The sequence below is a fragment of the Bactrocera dorsalis genome, chromosome 3, assembly GCF_023373825.1.
Source record: "Bactrocera dorsalis isolate Fly_Bdor chromosome 3, ASM2337382v1, whole genome shotgun sequence".
Lineage (NCBI taxonomy): Eukaryota > Metazoa > Arthropoda > Insecta > Diptera > Tephritidae > Bactrocera > Bactrocera dorsalis.
This window is the reverse complement of record NC_064305.1, coordinates 80,544,835-80,565,599: the sequence shown is the minus strand read 5'-3', so window position 1 is coordinate 80,565,599 and position 20,765 is coordinate 80,544,835. Positions and strand designations below refer to the sequence as shown.

Genomic DNA, 20,765 nt, shown 5'->3' with positions numbered 1-20,765 from the left:
TATGGATTAAAGTTACTAGGAAGGTTTGTAAATAAAATAAATTGTACAAAAAAATAAATAATATTTTTTAAAATTTTGTAATTGATTGATTTTGTCACTGCAACTACATTGAACTTTCCTTAGCAGCGTGAGTGCCGTATGCAACTTGAAAAATATGTAATTTTTGCTTCAAAATTTTTACCGTAAATTCGGAAAATACTTATAAATATAGCCTTCAAAATTGATAACAATTGTTGCAGTACTTTCATAAATATTTTTTTTATAAACTAATTTTTGAGCTTAACCCCTGGGTTTACTCCTTAATTATGAAAAATTAAGTTCTAAAAAATATTTTTTGCTTATTTACTATTTTAAATTAAATTTAAATTTTTTCTTAATTGTGTAAAATATATTTTTAAAACTTTTTAATTGTATTATAGTCTTTTAAATTAATTTTTTAATATATTTTTATCAACTTTCTACTACTAAGAAGTCTACCATCTGCATATATTGTTTGGTTTGCCAATTTCACCCAATTAATTAGCAAAAATTTTCAGTGCAAATAAAAAGCGCTTGCTGCTTGATATCACGAAAATACTGTCAACAGTCGAAAAGCGCAAAATCGTTTAATATTTTAATACCATGAAAATTTAATTTACAGAATTTAATATTGCCATGGCAGTTTTTTCGCCGGCATATGGCGATTTCAATAGAAAATACCCGCATCATAGAAGCACATAATACCATGGTGTAGAAAAAAGTTTTCAAATTAAATTTTCATAAACTTTATACACTCGCCCAGCCACAAAATTACATTTACATTGGCGAGCGCAGTTTACAAAAAATAAATAAATAAATAAAATAGAAAAATGAAAAAATAAAAATAAAAAAAAATATGAAAAATGCAAAAACAAAAAATGAAATATTTACAGGAGTATGGCAACTTCATATAGCTGCACATATACATGTGAAAATAGCGAATTTTTAATACACCGCCACTTACCTCGATTTTATAGCCCAACAAGTTGCCGTTGTGATGCTGCGGCGGCGGCGGTGACCAACGCACCCAACCGGCTGTCAGGTTGTACATACCAATTTGAATGTTGTCCGGCGGAGCAGAGGGCACTGTAATGAACGCAAGTGAAGAGCGAAAAGTTTCAAAAAGTTGTTAATACACACTGAATACTAGGTATAGGGTGTTTTTTTTTTAGATACATAAAATATTCAAAACTAATAAATGGCAAAAACGCCAAATATTGACTTTTATTTTTATTAAACTAAGGATATAGTTCAAATATTGTCGTTATATAGTTCTAGAACTCATATTGAGTAAGGAAAAGTAACAGAGTCCTTCACAGAATTTAGTGATGAGACACATTGCAGGTTTCGCCAGCTCATAAGCAAAAAATTTGTATTTGGAGATCAAACAGTCAAGTTATACTTGATTCTGGTTTCTAGTTTTATTTGATTCTGGCGAATTTCAAGGGAACTGTCTTGTGACGCTAACCCTTAAAAAAATTTGTTAAAGTACGCCATATCAATGAACCATTTTCTGTTCTATCATAAAATTTAACTCAAAACATTGGCTAGTTCACAAAATCTTCTGTTTTTTTTTTTAAATTCCTATACCTCCAAAAAATCACCCTTTATATATATGTATACATGTGATTTCGAGAGTATGCTTGTGTACTTTTAAAATGGCAGCTCTGGCAGTAAGCACATCGAACTTGTTAATAATGAAAAGCCTGCCTGTAAAATGTTGTTGCATATGTGTAGGCGCCGCTGTGAAGTAACAGTGAGCAACAGCATAGCGGAGAAAAAGTGACTCAGCCGAAAAAATTGGTGTTTCACGGGAAAAAGTGCTGGTGGAAAATGCCATGAAATATGCATATATAAGTATATATGTGTATGTGCATATGTTGAAATTTTTTGCTGCCGGCAGCGCCAGCGTGCAAAAGTGCGTGTGTGTGGTTGCGGTTATTGGCCTCGCACGCGCACCAAGTCATGCTCACATACACACGTTTACTTGCATACAGGCATTTATGATTATTTTTCCAGCAGAATTTCCGTTAAAAAGCGGCATTTGCTTTACCTTTTTCTGCGTCGCTTGTTGTTTTTTTATGTTGTGTTACCTGTATTGATGTATTTATTTGCTTGTTGTTGTATTTGCTTTATAGTGCTTTCTGAAAGCGGCATTCACATTCATGTTTTAGGCGAAATATTTGACCAATTAAATTTTTGAAATTAAAGTTTTACTTCCCGTTTTGGGTAGTTTTGCGTTCGGCTGCAGCGTGTGCTCACAAAAAAGTATAAATTTTAAGCTCCGCAAATATTTTCATTCGCTTTGATTATGTGTGTTAAGCCTGCGTTTTTCAGCAAATAACTGTAAAGCTTAACATATTTTATTTTCGCATATTTTTACGCATTTTGCTTCCTTAGAGGTACTATTGTTTTTGTTTATATATTTCTGCTTGTGTTGCTTTTATTGCAAATATCCTTTGATATTTTAGTTTTTAGTGCGAATTTAGTATCAGCATTTATGCAGTTCGTTCAGTTATTAAAAATAAATAGTGTGGTCTCTAAACAAATATTTATGCTGTGCGTAAATACAAATACAATAACACTGCTGTTTATATTTATTTATTTTTGAATTTATTACCACTCTTTAGGCGAGTTTTTAGAGCACAGGTGTCGATGTTTTTGAATAATGCAAATATATATGTATATTATTTTTAAATAACTGTTAACGCCTTACAAATAATTTTTATTTTCTTTTGACATGAGTGTATAGAATTTGCCACATAGATATTATTCAGTTTCGAAAGGTTAAAATATTTTACCAACAAAAAAATTGAACAACGAGTTTGCTTGGAATCTTGTGCTTCTAATTGAACTACGCTCATGGAACTATTGACATATGGTGCTAGAAAAATCAGCCAAAACCACAAAACTTCACTGAAAGCGCTCAAGGCTATTCCATTCGTGGCTGGAGGCCTTCACACAAGTGTATAGAAAATTTGATATTTTTCTCAGAGACAATAAAGATTTGTAATACGTGAAAATAAAATTTACATGTGAGTTCGGTTTCTAGTGAATCAATTCTTAGATTATTTTTTATAAAGAAAGCATGCAATGAGCATATCAGCACAAATGGCCCTTAGATACTTTAAAAATGACATCAATACTAAATAAATCAGCGCAGTGTTTTTTGAAATTTTATCTTGAAAGAGTTGTCTTTGACCCGGTTACTTGATCCGTAATATGCCTTAGACAAAAATAATTATTATTCACCAATGAAATAGGCTGAAAATTTGCATATTCCCACCACTACCGTAATACTGTTAATAATAAGGTTTTACAATAAGACTAATTTCGAGATTCCATGGCCCCTATTGCAATTTTTGGAGCTAACTTTGAAAAGCAGCGGAATTTCTTATTTACGTGTGACCTGATCTCAAGCAAAAAGTTGTGTTCTACCTCAATAAGAAGAAAATGGTCGATGTTGGTTAGTAGCGTAATTGGCCCTTACAACTTTACTTGGGGTTGGGCACAGTTTGTTCTACGGCTTGGGGTACACTTGTGGCCACGCAAACCTTACCACTCAAAATTTGTAAAATGTAAAAAAAAAATTTCTCATCCAGTACCTCACATTAAATGAGGATGGCACAGTGGCTTGTAATCTCCCAATGTAACCTTCAAAAACTATACAGACGAATAAAAAATTACTGATACGAGTAGGCGCCGGGATCTATTGGGCAGAGCTAGATCTCAGGTCACCCTTCAGGCTTCCGGAATACCACAGTATCTCCAGGCAGAGGTCTTTGCGATCCGGTAAGCTGCTGAGGTAGCTAATCACTGAGGAAGGCGTAATCAATATAACCTCCGTTAGTCAAACGATAATTTAGGCAATAATCTCACAGCGCGTTGAGTAAACTTAACCTCCAACTGGCATTACAAAGGCCCTGCAGGTCTATGTATTGCATGATAGCAAACTTAACCTAATATACTGAAAAAGACGATTCTGCTGAATATCGTTGGGCGGAGTTTTCTGCAAAATTTATAGTAAGCGTTTCTTCCAATTATACCACCTTCTTAGACCAGGTATTGATGGTAGGAATTTAATTTAATTTCGGTTTTTAAGCCATTCTGAAATATAATTTTTATTTTTGGTAATATCCATATTGTTAAAATTTGGCTAGTCTCAGATTAATTTAGATTAGATGCTGATGAAACATCGCACGTGAACTACTTCTAGTCCTTTGTGCGGCCATAGAACAGAAGAACTCCAGTGTTCGAGCTCATAAATTAGCACAACTCTTAGTAGCCAATACAAATTTGCACAGGCGTATAATTTCCATTACCGCCACTTCTGTGAGATGTCTGAAGGTATGCGCTGCCAAGTTTAAGTCTAGACTTCCCACACGCGGGATAGTTAAGAAGGTAGTGTTGAGTTCTTTCCACCTCATCTTTCTCCATACAGTTTCTGTAGATGGTATCTGAAAGGATTCCCAGTTTTACTGCGTGGACGCCAATAGGGTAACGGCCCGTTAAAAGTCCCACAACTACGGAGAGGCTAGCCGAACTGAGGGCAAAGAGATTACTAGGTCTCTTGCGATCGATTTATGCGACAGCACATGTACTGATGGTGGCCCAGCGCTGACCAAGCTTCCGCGAAACCCAATCATCTTCATTCGAGTAGTATTTTTTTTTTGCTTTTTGGATTTCGGAAAATATTTCATAGATAAATCTTCCTCAACACCAGACCGACTTTTTCGAAGGTCTTCCTGCACTTGAAAGCGCTTTTCTAACCACTTTTACATCTCGAAATTATAAACTTAATTATTATTATAAGCTTACTTATTCATCCATTTGACTAATATAACGGGTGATTTTTTTGAGGTTAGGATTTTCATGCATTAGTATTTGACAGATCACGTGGGATTTCAGACATGGTGTCAAAGAGAAAGATGCTCAGTATGCTTTGACATTTCATCATGAATAGACTTACTAACGAGCAACGCTTGCAAATCATTGAATTTTATTACCAAAATCAGTGTTCGGTTCGAAATGTGTTTATCGACAAATTTTGTTCAGCGATGAGGCTCATTTCTGGTTGAATGGCTACGTAAATAAGCAAAATTGCCGCATTTGGGGTGAAGAGCAACCAGAAGCCGTTCAAGAACTGCCCATGCATCCCGAAAAATGCACTGTTTGGTGTGGTTTGTACGCTGGTGGAATCATTGGACCGTATTTTTTCAAAGATGCTGTTGGACGCAACGTTACGGTGAATGGCGATCGCTATCGTTCGATGCTAACAAACTTTTTGTTGCCAAAAATGGAAGAACTGAACTTGGTTGACATGTGGTTTCAACAAGATGGCGCTACATGCCACACAGCTCGCGATTCTATGGCCATTTTGAGGGAAAACTTCGGACAACAATTCATCTCAAGAAATGGACCCGTAAGTTGGCCACCAAGATCATGCGATTTAACGCCTTTAGACTATTTTTTGTGGGGCTACGTCAAGTCTAAAGTCTACAGAAATAAGCCAGCAACTATTCCAGCTTTGGAAGACAACATTTCCGAAGAAATTCGGGCTATTCCGGCCGAAATGCTCGAAAAAGTTGCCCAAAATTGGACTTTCCGAATGGACCACCTAAGACGCAGCCGCGGTCAACATTTAAATGAAATTATCTTCAAAAAGTAAATGTCATGAACCAATCTAACGTTTCAAATAAAGAACCGATGAGATTTTGCAAATTTTATGCGTTTTTTTTTTTTAAAAAGTTATCAAGCTCTTAAAAAATCACCCTATACATGTATCTTAATAATATTATATTACTACTACCACACACACTCTACTTACCATCTTCGTAAGTTTGCACGATTTTCGAATTGCTCGGTTGACCCTCCAGCGTCTGATAGAATGGCGCCAAGAAAAACTCATATTTCGTATATTCCTTCAAGTTGCCGACGACATGCGATTCGATCGAGGGATTCAGCACAGTCAAAATATTATATTGCTGCGAATTGGCGCTTATATCGCGATAACGAATATAAAGACCCTGTGGCAAAGAGTGAAAGAGTAAAAGAGAATAAGCGTAAAGTCGTGCAATTGATGCGCGGACAATTAATGAGCAAGTCAAGAAAACAGTTTAATTATGCTATTAACTGTGTATAAATACTTTTAATGAAATGCAACTCTGTGTGTATTTGTATATGTGTGTTAAATGTGTATGTGTATAAATATAAAGAGAGCGCTTACCTCGACATATTTTTCCGTCACACTGACGTGCATTACCCAGTCCAGACGTACGGCGGTGGAATTAATTGCTGCGGCATCAATTAATTCGACAACCTGCAACAACAAAAAAGAAAACACAACGCATAAAGACAATGAAAAATTGCGGTCATACTTAAAATGGCGGGGAGAATTTAAAGAGTGAATTGGGAAATAAAGCTGAGAGAGCTAAAAAAAGTGCTATAAATATACCGTTATATGTGTATATATGTATTTAGTTGTAGGCTCATAAATATGCATATACATATGTCATATAATTAAACCGTTATATCGTGTTTACGTATGCCAGTTGTTAGTATGTATTTTTACTATTTAAATTTTGTCGTTTTTTGCAGCCAACAAATAGAGTTTTCAATTATGGCAACGCTGTGTAAATTAACCGCCCAACTTCAACCTTCAATTCACCACCAATAACGGCGCGCTCATGCACACAACGCAGGGCCGCGCACAGCTCATTAGTCGCATAAGTAAATTTATAGCATACTTTACGGCGCTCAGTCGCTGTATATCACTTTGCTATGGGTATATCATAAAATAACTGTAAAATATTTGCAGACATGTGCGCTATCAATATTTTCTTTCATTTATAACTGTATATATATGTACAGTTGCGCGAATTGCACTTTTTATTGAAAATATATTCAATGTAAAAAATCTGAATGCAACTGAAATTAAATTTCTTTTCGCAATTTATACGCCACGGCTTGAACCGTTGTAATGTTTTTGCAGTTTTCTGACAACAACAAAAAATGTAATTTCCACAAAGAGCATGGCAACGCTGTGCAAATTGGCGCAGCTTTGGATGAGCGGAGATAATGTTTACATTTCCATACACGCACACACCCATACACACACAGACACATGTCGAAAATGCTTGTGTGCTGGTGACTGAGTGTAATTTGCCGCTTAATGACTTTATAATGAAATAATTTTTTGCACGCCACCCACAAGCCGCGCTCTATAAATCAATGCCTGGCAGAAATTGTCTGCAAATATATGCATGTTTGGGAGTATATATATATATGTGTGTGTGCGGCCAGCTTGTCATAACCACATGTATGCATCTGCATGCTTATATAAATATGCACAGCGAAGTCATGAATGGCCGCGCTTGATTGGTAAAAAGTGTCAAGTTTTTCATTTATCCTCCATTTTCGTTGCAAACCTTGCGCTATTAAGCACTTTTTGTTGTTGTGGCATGCATTTTTTGCTTTCGTTTTTGCTGTGATAGCATATTGCTGCAGATCGTTGTATTTGCATTGCTTTTTAAACTCACTTACTTGCAACATTTTACATGTAGAGCTCATTGCTGTTTTTGTTGGCGCTGCAACTGTTGCAAATATTTGCGCTTCATGCCCCAATAAACGGGTCAATGCAATATGCAACAACGCATTGCGTCCCTTACAAATAAATAAAAAAATATTATACATTCACTCACTCACATACATATAAACACCCATACATGCGTCAGTGATTTCTTTCGTAAATTTTTTAGCTTGCCACAAAATTCTAGGCGGCATTTGCAACACTTGTATCCTCTGCTGTGGTGCATGTGTTGTTGACATTTCATCTGAATTTTAACTATTAGTATAACTTCCATGGTTATCTTTGCAACTCGACAATTATCGATAAATAAATAAATTTTAGATCGATTTACTTAAAAAGAAAAAAATATTCTCTCTGCTGACTGTTTTCTTGATTTTTATCGATCACTTTGTATGGCAGCTATATGATACAGTGGCTCCATATGGTCGGTTGCGGCAAATAGATAAAAGCGACAAGCAGACGTAAACCAAATTTTATACCGATATCTCAAAAACTGAGACACTAGTTCGCCTATATATAGACATATAGATGGATAGACGGTGTCCATTTTCAGGTTTTAAGAGCCAAGTAATAACTGATTTATTCCATGAACTCGTTGAGAATTATGAAATAGCAGTTTCGAAAGAATGCAACACTTGAATACAAAAGCTAAAGTGTACTAGTTATAGACTGTAGAATATTTATATGGCTCCGTATCGTGATTCCAACTTAACAAATTTTAAGATTTTTATGGATATTTGGTATATCAAAGCATTATACTCTGTAGGACTTCCCAAACGAAAACATGACTTTTTGTCAAAATTGGAAAAAGCGTCATTATAATTTTAAATATGATTCACTGAAAGCAAAGATAGTTATGCACCGACAAAGAATAAATCATATATCGATAATACCGACTTGAAATTGGTGTTGTTTCAAGTTTTAATTTAGTGATAGCTGTCCAACTTATTTTATGAGAAAAAGGATGGAAAACCTTAATATAAATTTATTTTGTGCTTAAATTTAGCGTTTGATTTCAATCGGACTGTAAATAAGTAACTTAAAGGTATCTGAACTCCATCGCCACCTATTGGATTTTTCGGACACATGCTATTTATTTTACCTTGATAGGTAGTAGTTTTGAAGGTAGAAAGTACATAAAAGACTTCATGATTACTAAAAATGTGCGATTTAAAATATAATTTTTGAAAATAAAAAGATTTCGTAATAGATAAAAATTGAACGTATTAGGGCTGGAAAACAGACCTTTCTATGATTAAAAAAATTTCACTAAAATTCCAAGTACTTTGCTTGGGAAAGAGAGAGTTATGTGAGACTTGTTTTGAAAAATATGTTTATTTTTTTAAATAATTTAAAATATATGATTACCTTATCTTAATACACTAAACTTTTGCCTTCTGTGTATAGCTTTCAGACCATGGTAGATAATTTTTGAACGCAAAAACAAAAACCTAGTAAAATGAAACTCCTTGGAAACGAAGGACAAAGTATCAAAAGTTAAAGGAAGAGTGATTCGCGGGCGATCTGAGGTCAGAAAGAGCAAGAAGAGGGGGGTGTTTGAAATTGTAAGTGTAAAAAACGGTTTAACTCAATTTGCGGCAAATCCACTAGTCCTCTGGAGAAATGTTATATGACACAGTTGTAGCTAATAAAAGGATCTACAACTTTTGTGCAAACACCTTTTTCACATAACAAAAAAACGAATGTGAATATTTCAAATATTAAATTTTTTTTATCTTTAACTTCTTAATATGTTCTTCAAAGTTTATGACTCCAACTCAAAGTAATCCCCCTTGGCCCAAATACACTTGAGCCAAAGTTTTTTGCAATCCTCGAAAGAGTTGTTAAAGACATTTAGGGATTCACGTTTGATATTTTCAATTGACTCAACACGGTTCTTCGGAGCGGTCGTTTGAGTTTGGTGAAGTCAAACGAAGTTAAATCAGGCCAACACTGTGGTTGCGGTCAAATATTCGTTGAAAATTTGGCGAAAAATTCACTAAGAATCAATGCAGTATGCCAAAACCAAGAGTTGTCGGCCCATAATTCCGACCTCATTTTACGACTAGCTTGGCGCACATGACGAATTACACTCAAATAGTATCGCTTGTTGACAATTCGGTCGGCCGGAAGAAATTTGGTGTCAACCATACTTCAGTACTCGAAGAGTACTTGCAGGTGGTTCCTTCCGCTCCACTTTGCCACGATATTAGGCCGACTGATCGTCCGTTTCCGGGTCGTAAGCTTAGATCCAAGACTCATCGCTAGTGAGAATACGTTTCAAGACATTCTGGTAGTTGGAAAACATCGTTTCACATACTTTAACGCGACGCTGTTTTTGAAAAAAATTTAGTGATTTTGTAACCAACCGTGCTTACGTTTTTCTTATGCCCAAATGATGTTTTAAAATGGTTTTCAATGAACTTTCCGATATTTCAACAATGCCAGTAGGATCTCTGACTGTTAATCACCGATTCTTATTCACCAATTTCTTTATTCTGTTAACATTTTGATCATCATTTGATGTTGAAGGCTATCCTGGACGTGATTGCCTTGGCATACCTAATTATGTCCCTAACTATTTTATTTTTGTACTTTTAAAATAAGACTTAAAACCAATTTTCAATAAAAATTTCTAACGTCAAAATATAAAATTTTTTTATTTTTATTTTATTGTTACAGTTTATTGAAATCTCCACTTTCTGATGGTATACATATTTTATAATGGTAAACTTTCTCATGAAATTCAATAAACACTCAAGGTATAGAAAATGTTCACTTCAATTTAAAAACTAAAAAAAGAATAATTCAGGAAAGTGAAAAAATCGAAATTTATTTTTGAACAGTCGATATTTTATTATAAACATATATTTTGTTTTTTTTCTGTTGATAAGAAATTTATCAAAAACTTGTTTCAAATCTTCTACTATATTGATTACTAAATCTTGGCATCACAAATAACATACATTTTTAATAAAGAAAGCTGCAACAAAAAATTTCAAAAATATATGCACAAAACAGTCAATAGTAAAAAAAAGTCTCAGCATCAATATGTTGCTGAGCAACATTTCGCTTGTAAGTTGCACAGTAGCACACCCGTTATATTTGCCGGCTGCTTCGTGCAATTGCAGCGCAATCGGCTCCTAACACCACTTTATCGCGTGACATGCAATTCTCAAGATAAACAAAACATTTGTGCAAAAAATGCAGAAAAATTAAAATAAATTTGCAAAAAGTGTGCGAAATGAAGACATGACACCTTTCGGAGACACCCAAACACACACGAGGAAGCGAGAAAAAAGTTCTAATCTAAACTGCAACGGGAAATCATTTGGCAACCAGCTTTGTGGCAAGTGTTCGAGAGTATTGCAAGAACGCTGTACTTTGTAAGCATTTATGCATAATGACTTGTTGTTGCTGGTGTTGTTTTCCGACTGCTTTGCAACTCCTCGGCATTTAAAAAGCCACTACCGGCCGCCGCCTGCCACGCGTGTTTATGAAATTCAATTTTATTTAAATTTTATGCGACCGAAGCTGACAGAAAAACCCTCGCGTTTTGCACTTTTTGTATTTTTTCAGCGTCTAGCGGCATGCCACAACACGGCTAGTATGTGGTGAGAGCGCAGCGTTGGCACAGGAAAGTAGCTGCAAAGACCGAGATAAAAAAGCGGCACGAAGTCGTTGCAAGCAGCAGCTGGACAAAGATCGATTGCCGCATTGGCAGCGTGTTTCAGATGGCGCTTGTTGCATGCAACAAATATGCAAGTTAACATAAGCAGACATTGTTGTTCCTGCTGTTGTTGCCTGCTTAACCGCCTTACATGTTTGTTGTTGGTGGTTGTTTTTGTTGTCATTGTAAACATGCATAAATTATGCAAAAGTCGAGGCGTTTAGCAAAAATCATGTTGTACTCTGTGTGCTTGTTGCATGCATACTACCGCTGTTGTGGCAGCTACTGCGAGTCAAGTGTATGTGCCACAAGACATGGCGCACAGTTATAGCAGCGTGTGTATAAAAAGCGGCTGCTTATCAGCAAGCAATCTTTGTGACACTTTTTCCACACACACACACTCATACATATGCATGTTGCACAAACAGCAGCAATTGTTTTTCCAGCTATTGTTGCCACTAACTGTGCCTTGTCACTTCACTGACCAACAATACTTTTCACATGCGCTCAAACGCATATGCATGTGTAGTTGCTATGTGGCAAGCGTTGCCCAAGCGCGTTGCATGCCACTGTTTTTCGTGCCACACCAAAAAAACTTGCTACAAATGCCTTTCAATCTCTAACAAGGCGCAATTATCGCGTGAACATGCATTGCGGCGGTGGCAAGTAGCATTTTAGAACATGAGTGTGTGTGTGTTTGTTGCTGTGTCGCTACAATCGTACTCCAGAGGCGGTTGTACAAATGCATGCTGCGCCTCTTTATCATATCAGCAAAGCAAGAAACATTAAACGTTAACTACTTTTTCAATATTTTCACGGCTTTTGTGGCATGAAAATGTATTTTTCAATTATCTCTTTAAAAATCTTTCTCGAAATTAATTTGGCTTCTGCGACTTTCATGAGTGAAAGGCAAACTTTATTTCAGATTTTTGTTTAGTGATGTTAGTATATATTAGTACATAAACTATTAAGGAGTTCCTAGTTCTCCGCCAATTAATTATTTAATAAATGTGTGACTAATTAAGTGCAAAAAAAAAACGCTTCCAGATAAATCGAATGGAAAGTACGTTAACTGTTTCCACCAAAACTATACAATACTTCACCGGTGAATTTCATATAATGTAAAAGTGTTTATAATAAATTTTTTCTTAACTTCGATAAATCAGTTTGTTTGGCAGTTATGTGCTCTAGTGTTCCGATCTGAATACTTTGTACAGAGATTGTAGCGCTGCCTTGGAGAGTAATCTATTTTGATTTTTGTGAGAATTTCTTGTCAAATAAAAATTTTCCGATACAAGAACTTAATTTTGATCGATCAGTTTGTATGACTCTTATATGTTATAGTATTCCGATATCAGTAGTTCTAAGAAATTACCAGCTTTTGGGAGAGAAAACGACATATATAAAATTCCAAGTCGATATCTCAAAAGCTGAGTACCTAGTATGGGTACATACCTACAGACGAACATCGCTAAATCGACTCAGCTCATCACCTTAACCATTTATATATGTACACTATATAGGGTCTCCTATGTTTCCTTATGGGTGTTACAAACTTCGTAGCAAATTTAGTAGTATATCCCGTTCAGGGTATAAAAAATAATAGAAATGATTTAGCATACCATTGGAATAATACCATTATTTCTATGCCTTAACTGTTATGTAACCTATATAAACTATGGATAAGTTAACTGCGAATAAACATAGATGCTTAATGGTGTTAATGTCAGTCATGATATCCTCCAGAGCTTCACAATCGCTGAAAAATATAAATACATGCTACTGTCATAGTCAAAAGGAAAGTTCAAAACTACCACTGGTACAGCTCAGAATTCAGTACAATCCGGAACACACGGATTCCGAACAAATACAAAGACTTTTCCCAGCAAGGGTAGCTACAGGCTTACAGTTTTTTGCTACTACAGTAGAGTCATGCTTACAAATTTAATCCGGATTAACGCTTCCGTTTGACAATACTATTATAGTGCTGCAAGAAGTCTAACTTATTTCCTTGCAATACTCTTTTCCAGGTTTTCAACCACAAAACTTCGAAGTAATCATCTCCTTTGGTCCTGCGGCCTTGTAGTATTATGCATGACTCTAGTGCAGTAACTGCATTAATTCCTATTAATTCAGGAGTTAGTGAAGATAACTCCGTTGCTAACTCCCATTTAATCCTCAAAACTTTTGAAAGTCAGCTGCATTTTCGTTGGCAACATATTCGAAAATGGCCAATTTTAATCTATTGTGAATGAAAAACAAGCAACATTAATTAATAGCTGTTTTTTTAATTTTCAATGATAAAACAAGAAGTTTTCAGTTGTGATGTTATGTTATTGTACTATGATGCAGTCTTAAAAAATAATGTTTTGATGTGATTCTGTAATAAAAATGGTTTTGTAAAAATTAGTCGGCTAACAACCGCAATGTTTATCTTTTATTCATTTTCATTGAAAATATTATTAAAATGACGAGCAGATGTCTGTCACTTACAAATTTGGATCTGATTAAGTACGCAGATAATCCGGATTAACACTGCCAGCTGTTAAGGCTATAAGAGACCTAAACCTAAACCGTTCCCATGGCAGTCGGGTCTACGTAATCGAAGCAGGCTCGTATTTTTTTCGGTCAAGAATCGTCCACCCGACAGAATTCTGTCGTTAGCACAACAACAACAACCCAAACCAGAGAGAATCATTTACTGAACATAATTTTAATCTCGCTCCGATCATGTTTATAGACAGTCAGTCTCCAACTAAAAAACTCAATACCGAAAACGGATTTTTATTATAAAAAAAGGAATATTTTACTTCAAATTATACATAGATTTAATGTTTGAATGAAACTGTGGTGCAGTGGAGTTCATTTTTGATGCTAAGCTTTCCACCATAGGTTGCCGCTAGATACCGCTGTGATACAATGTCTTAATTATTTGCAAGCTTTAGTCGAAATATACTTTTATAATGGTTTGAAGATTGAGAAATTTTTTTTTAGTCTTTTTTCTTTATAAACGGCTAATTTATACAAACATTATTTTGTTTTCAAGAGTATCGATATTTGTAACAAAAACAAAGGAGAGCTTTCCACTACCGCAGGTGATTAAACTATATTGCAGAGAGAGCTTAATCAATAATAATAAAATTTGAAGAAAAAGGTCTTGATAGTTTTTTTTGATGATATGCGTGCTTCTTCTTATGGATCGATGTTCTATGAAAATGTCAAACCTTCTATCACTTTACACATTCCAGGTACACATGTAAGTATTTGCTCTAATCGACATCTCAAGCTAATATAAGCAATTAAACATCTCATAAATAGCTCATTACCAGAATCTACTAACAACAATAAAGTATATACAAAATTCTAAATAAAAATACTGAACAATTTTCAAGCACATGAAATGAAGCGAAGGGCCAACTCACCGATCACAAGCAGACACCAAGTGACAGCAATCGAGATAATGAAGTGTAACAGTAACAACAACTAACAGTTAAAATTTTGCAACTTTTCAGACAATATGCTTGCAAGCAGACTTTACAAAAACGAAAACTCATAGTATCATTACTCATACCAAATCTTATTGTATTTGCAACAATGTATGCTTCTTCTTCTTCTGTCTTTCCGTGGAATAATTTCTTCAACGACAACAAAAATATCGTAATTTGTCTTATGAAAATTTTGCTTTCTTGCAATTTGCGCCGGAAAAGTAACAATTATTGTAATTTCTTTCCATTCACAGGCAGAGAAATGAAGTTCCGTACAGTGGCAGTGCCACGTTGCAACACCATAAAATGCAGCAGCGCGCCGCTGGATTGTTCGAACTCGTCTGCGAACTTAGACGACGCATGAACTTGAAGACGCTTTTTGCCGCGCAGCCAAAGCAGTTTTCGCACTTTATTTAGCTGCATCATTGTGTGGCACTTAATTTTTTAGCAACAGAAAATTTTCGAATTTTTTGCGAGAAATTTTTGCGGAAAAAATTGCTGAAAGTCGCGGAAAGTTGAAAAAGGTTGCAAAAAAAATTAAAAAAAAAACTCGCCACGCCACATTTCACTGCCAGTCGCTCGTCGCTCACTCACTCAAAGAGTACTGAGCGCAGCGCAAATTGCATTGACGGCAGCCGCAGCGCCGCCGCCATGTTTTGCCTATCAAATGCCGTTACTTTGTTTGATTGCATATTTGAAAAGCCTGATTTGTAAGCGCCGGCCAGGCTTTTCATAGCTTCAACTTCATTGTCAGCGATTGCGGTGATACTGTTGAGGGTAGCGATGGCTGTCATTGAAAATGTCGATATTGAACGAGCGGCTATTTCGCGCTATGAGGCCGTAACTTCTTGGCCCTTATGCCTACGCTTCGCTGCACCTTTCAGATCTCTGCAATAGCCATATCCATTATTCGAGATTTTTTCTGCAATTTCATTCTTTTTATTTTTCGGTAGTTTTTTCCTCTGCTAACCCCACTGCTACCTTCACCGGCTTTTATGCCTCGCTTTGTGGCTTGCTGCAAGTTGCTTCATTTTGCGCATTGCACGCTCACCTCCAAAGCAAACGGCAGTTATCAACACACACACATACACAGTGATGCGTTGTCGATAATAATGATGCTGCCGACCGCGTTGAGGGTTGGTTGACGGCGCCCGGTCGTGCTGGGCACTTTGTTCCAACTGGCTTGATTGCCGCCAGACGCCTACTTCCATCATGCTTCTATACACACTAAGACAGCATGTCGATGTGTTAGTTGAAGCGATAAAAATTGGAAAAAATTAATGCAGAAAATTCTAGTTGAAAACTTTGAGCTTCGCAACTTCATGTTGCAAGGAAACGTGAACATTTTCCAACAATTTCATATACGCACCAGTTTTGCAGTGCGTTGGTGGTGAAGAAAACGTTATGTACATAGACGCCGCTTGCGTAGTGATGCAAATGGAGGTGTGCGTGTTATTTGTATGGCTGCAAGTTCAAGCACACTTTTAGGCGCAGTGAAGCAAAAGTTTGATTTTTGTGAAAGTTAGCGCGGAAATTTCAAGAAATATGGCAAAAAAGGCGAAACAAAAGTTGGCTGGTAGTTCGTATGCGGCGTATGAGTGATATGCTGTAATTTTAAGTGAAAATTCGGAGAAAGTAAAATGAAGTTGTAGTTGATGTTATAGCTTTCAGCGAAGTTAGAGGCAGAAGAGGACGAAATTTTATTGAAATAAGTATAAAACTGACACAAAAAAGAGAAATAAAAAAAATTATACAGAAATTTGGTGCACACATACAAATATTTTTTATGGAGAAGCGCATAAAATTGCAAAAGTTATTTAAGATTTTAACGTTTAAGGGGTTATTTTAGTCTATATATTTAATTTTTTTTTATATTTCGCTAAATTCAATATAAATTTTTTTTTTCATATATGAAAATTCGAATTATTTACAGCCGCTACCGTTGATATATTAAGTTCTAATCGCACCATTTGCTTGCAATTTGGCATGAATATTTTTTAAATTTTTTTTTTTTAGTCTCTTCTTTAGTATGATTGGTTCAAAAAATAAAAAAAATCATTTTTTAATACTAAAAAAATTCAAAATATTTTTATATATAATGTAATACGTATAAATAGCAAATTGCCTCAATTTATCTTGAGGCTAACCCTAAGCAATAACTAAATTCTTACATATGTGTATAAGCACATACTCGTACTGAACCATATTAAAATGCTTACAAATGATAACGTCTATTACACGAAAAATGCCTTCAAAATTAATCCAACTTCCATCCCAAAAAACTTCCAACGGGAAATCATCTAAAACCGATTATAACTAAAGATCCTCAAAAAAAGAGAAGAAAAACCTTCCGGCAAATTAAACGCAGTTTCGACCTTATCGTTTAGGCAAACTTAAGTAATTCGACTTAATATTTTTGCCCGCAGGCTAAGGCATACCCAACATACACGGCATACATACTTACAGCAGCTAAGCAGTCAGGCAACAATAAAATTGCCATAATAATAATAACAATGTAGGTTGAGCGCCTCCAGCGCAGAGGTATGAGAAAAAATGGCAATTCAGCCGAAACAACAAATAATGGGTAATAATAATTCAAATTTCTTTATTGCTAAACAGGTTGAGGGGCAATTGTAAGTGGCACACTGAGGAAAATTGTTTATGGAATATATATAAGGAAGTTAGTATATAAGGTAGAACAAAGAAAAATATTTATTTTATAGATAAATGTTGCTACTTGTTTGATTAATATCAAAAATTTGGTTAAAATATATGAAAAAGTAATATTTGCGCCTTGAAGTATGCTACGGCAAGTAAATTAAACATACGATTTTCAGCGAAATTACACAATTTCTGCAAGTGTACTCATACAAAGCAAAGCATTTGTGGCAGAGTAAGGCTGTATACACACATATATAACATTCTATATATATTAGCATCCTTATAACATTTCCCAAACTCTTTATATCCTTAAGCAAACGCATTTCTCCTGGGAGCACGAAACAATATCCACAAAAATTATTGATGGCATTTCGATATTCCAGCAAGCACGCCTAACTACTTACGCATATTAATGCACACATATATATGTACGAGCATACATTTGTATTGTATATTGACATATGCTCGTGTACAAAGCACAAGCGCGCCTCAATGTATGCTAAGCCTGCAGATAAGCAATGTGAATACGGAAAGTAACAAAGCAAGTTTGCAAAAAAAATACATACGCCTCAATAAATTCAAATGCTTGACATGTTATTAGGCGAGGAGGCGTGGCACACACTCAGCAAGGTGGCATAAAATACAATATTTTGGAATTTTTTGCATCATTTAATATGGAGAAATGGCAAAAAAGAAGGGAACAAAACATGCAAAGAGGATAGCAGTGTAAATGGTTGGCAAAAAAACAGTCGCGCGGTGCAGGCGGTACAGGAAATTGTTATAAGGAAATACAGCTGGAGGCGCTGCTGAAAGTATTTTGGTGCTAAGTTGCCGCTTTGCGCCAAGACGGCTGTGTTTATATACTACATATATAAATACCATCACACATCTAAATATTGTATAAGCCTTGTAGCTGCGAGCTGAAAGCAGGCAGCCTGCCGCGCACACCTCTATTATTATTGTGCGCAGCGATGCTAAGTGGTAATATCAATCATTGTTAATGCAGTGTAAAAACTGCGCTTCGAGGCAGTTACACACACACATACCTGTAAGTGAGGTTCACAGACAAGCATCTGTGTATGCGTGCTGTAAGCAACATACATTTATATAAGCACACATGTGCAGGTCAGAATAGCAGCTCGGGCGCAATGCAAATATGTGGCAACAATAGACGCAACTTCTTGTGCGCGCAACAAAAAGTGTGGCTGGCAGGATATGCAGGCGCTACAAGCACGAATACAAGTGATTATTGAAACCTGTTTGGCCTTTTTCAGCACGAAAATTCTTCGCAGTTTTCTCCGAAACCTTTTTTTTTGCTCTTTTAGATGTATTTTCTTGTGCTTCGTAACACATACAATTTATAAAAATTATTCACGCAATAAATTGTAACGGAATCATAAATAAATAACGGAATAGTATGCCGCCGCAGGCATGCTGCGCTGAACTGAGCGCCCGCCTTTGCCACAAATTAATAGCACCGGGATGTTTTTTCTTTCAATGCAGCAATCTTAAGCTTATTTCTATATACATTAGGGTGGGTAAAAAAAAATCGAATTTTGTATTCTTTATAAACATTGGGATGGGTTAGAAATTGAATATTTTTGCTTTGGCTCTCGCATGCTCACATAGACTCACATATGTTTACATAAGGGTGTGTCAAAAATCGAAATTTTTTTCGCTTGGTGCTCTGCAAAATATATTTTTAGAGACTTTTAAGAAAACGTCTACAAATAAGAGCTCTTAATTTAAACAAGAAGGTCCTCCGCTTTGCAGGTTTATATTTTTATCTTATTATCAGTTAGAAAAATAATATCTATCTTCATAATTGGCAGCGATATTTAATTTTTCCCTTCTGAAGATATACTTCAAAAGATTTCCTTAGAAGTCTCTAGGGCACAATAGACCTAAATTCGTCATGAAATCCTCGCCCATTTATCTAGAAGTGTCTAAAAATCCTTTTTTGAAAGAACCAAGCAAAATTTATTTTTTGTTTGAACCACCCTAATGTACATATACGTATTCGCTTATGTAAGCATGCGACAACCAATCTTCGTGCTTCTTACCGTAAGCCGCTAACTCGGCATTGAGTGTTTCCAGCTTTGCACATCATATTTTATATTAATGATAATTTGTGCTGCCGCCCACAATTTGTGTGGGTTACTTGCTCTGCGCCACATTCATATACATGCAAACAATACAAACAATATCCTGTGGCGCTTTGTCAGCGATTGCTCTTCGTACAAATGAATATAATTATGTCGGCTAGTGGGGGTTTCACTGTTTTTCGACTGCTTGCTGCTTGTACTCCCGGCAGGAATTATGATAATCGCTCAAGCAGCAACCAAAAATATATTTTTTTGCATAAAAAAATAACAACAACATAAAAGAAATAAATATCCTGCCAGCTTGGTTTGAAAAACCGCTTTGCAATGGCCGAAATTCGGCTTCACTCCCTCCTAATAAACATTTTGCTGCCTTTAACCCTCTTCTATACTAATTTTTCTCGCTGTCGTCGTAAGTTAATTGCTGAAGAATAATGTTTATATAAGCATTAACACCCACACAAGCAAGGCTTTCACGTCACCAGCGTATTCACTGCATACTTTTGGGCGCATAAATATCGCGCAGCTCGATTATTCTTCGATAGCTTGACACTCAAACGGTTAATTGCAATTTAGGTCAATTGCTGCGCGGTTCCAAGCGCGCCTCTGTCCAGTTCCGCTTTTTACAGAAAAAAAACCAAAAAACGCGATTGTGTCCAGTTCCTCTTTTAACAAAAACAAAAAGAAAATTTTACAAATTTTCGCTGCTCACTTGCGCTCTGCGTCCATTTCGTACGTAAACCAATATTTATACACTCTTCCCTGCACATAACTTTCTTCGCTTCGAATTTTTTCGCTTATTGACTCAGGTGTGCAATCCAAACGTAAAAAACGCGCAATATTTATGCGTTTTCCAAGCGAAAATTTTAGCAGTTCATGCGCCATCTGGCGTGCGGAAAATGGCATAAAAAATACGCAGTGAAATAACGAATTCTACCGTGCCTCCGCTGTGCAATGGCGGAAAAATACGATTTTTATTCAATTTTTACGATGAAAAGTGGGTCAGTAGTTGGTGCTGTTGCAGTGTTGGAGTTGTTGGCGTGCGGTAGCGCTTGAATTGATGCATCGACTCGCATTTGTGGTGGAAATGAACGCATTTATCAAATTGTTGTGAGTAGAACTTTGGCTGTGCGCAAGCATTGATAACAAAATGAAGTTATATTAAAGGGCATTTCATTGCTTGTAGAACAGAAATTTTTAGACATTTTAAAAGTCTGATTTAACAGAAGTTCTCCATTGAA

General features: G+C 35.8%; 2 protein-coding genes across 5 annotated transcripts in view; both read right to left on the bottom strand.

Moving 5' to 3' along the window:
* Window positions 1-20,765, bottom strand: part of LOC105230025 (protein sax-3) — a 363,063-nt gene that overhangs the window by 9,428 nt on the left and 332,870 nt on the right. For all 4 annotated transcript variants that reach the window (XM_049452774.1, XM_049452773.1, XM_049452772.1 and 1 more), the window contains exons 14-16: window positions 6,245-6,337; window positions 5,846-6,044; window positions 983-1,104 (exon numbers count right to left, since the gene is read on the bottom strand). In XM_049452774.1, the coding sequence (XP_049308731.1) occupies window positions 983-1,104; window positions 5,846-6,044; window positions 6,245-6,337 (414 nt within the window). The remainder of the gene's footprint in view (window positions 1-982; window positions 1,105-5,845; window positions 6,045-6,244; window positions 6,338-20,765) is intronic.
* LOC105229981 (apolipoprotein D) overlaps window positions 1-20,765 on the bottom strand; it is a 527,418-nt gene that overhangs the window by 339,917 nt on the left and 166,736 nt on the right. The window lies entirely within an intron of this gene.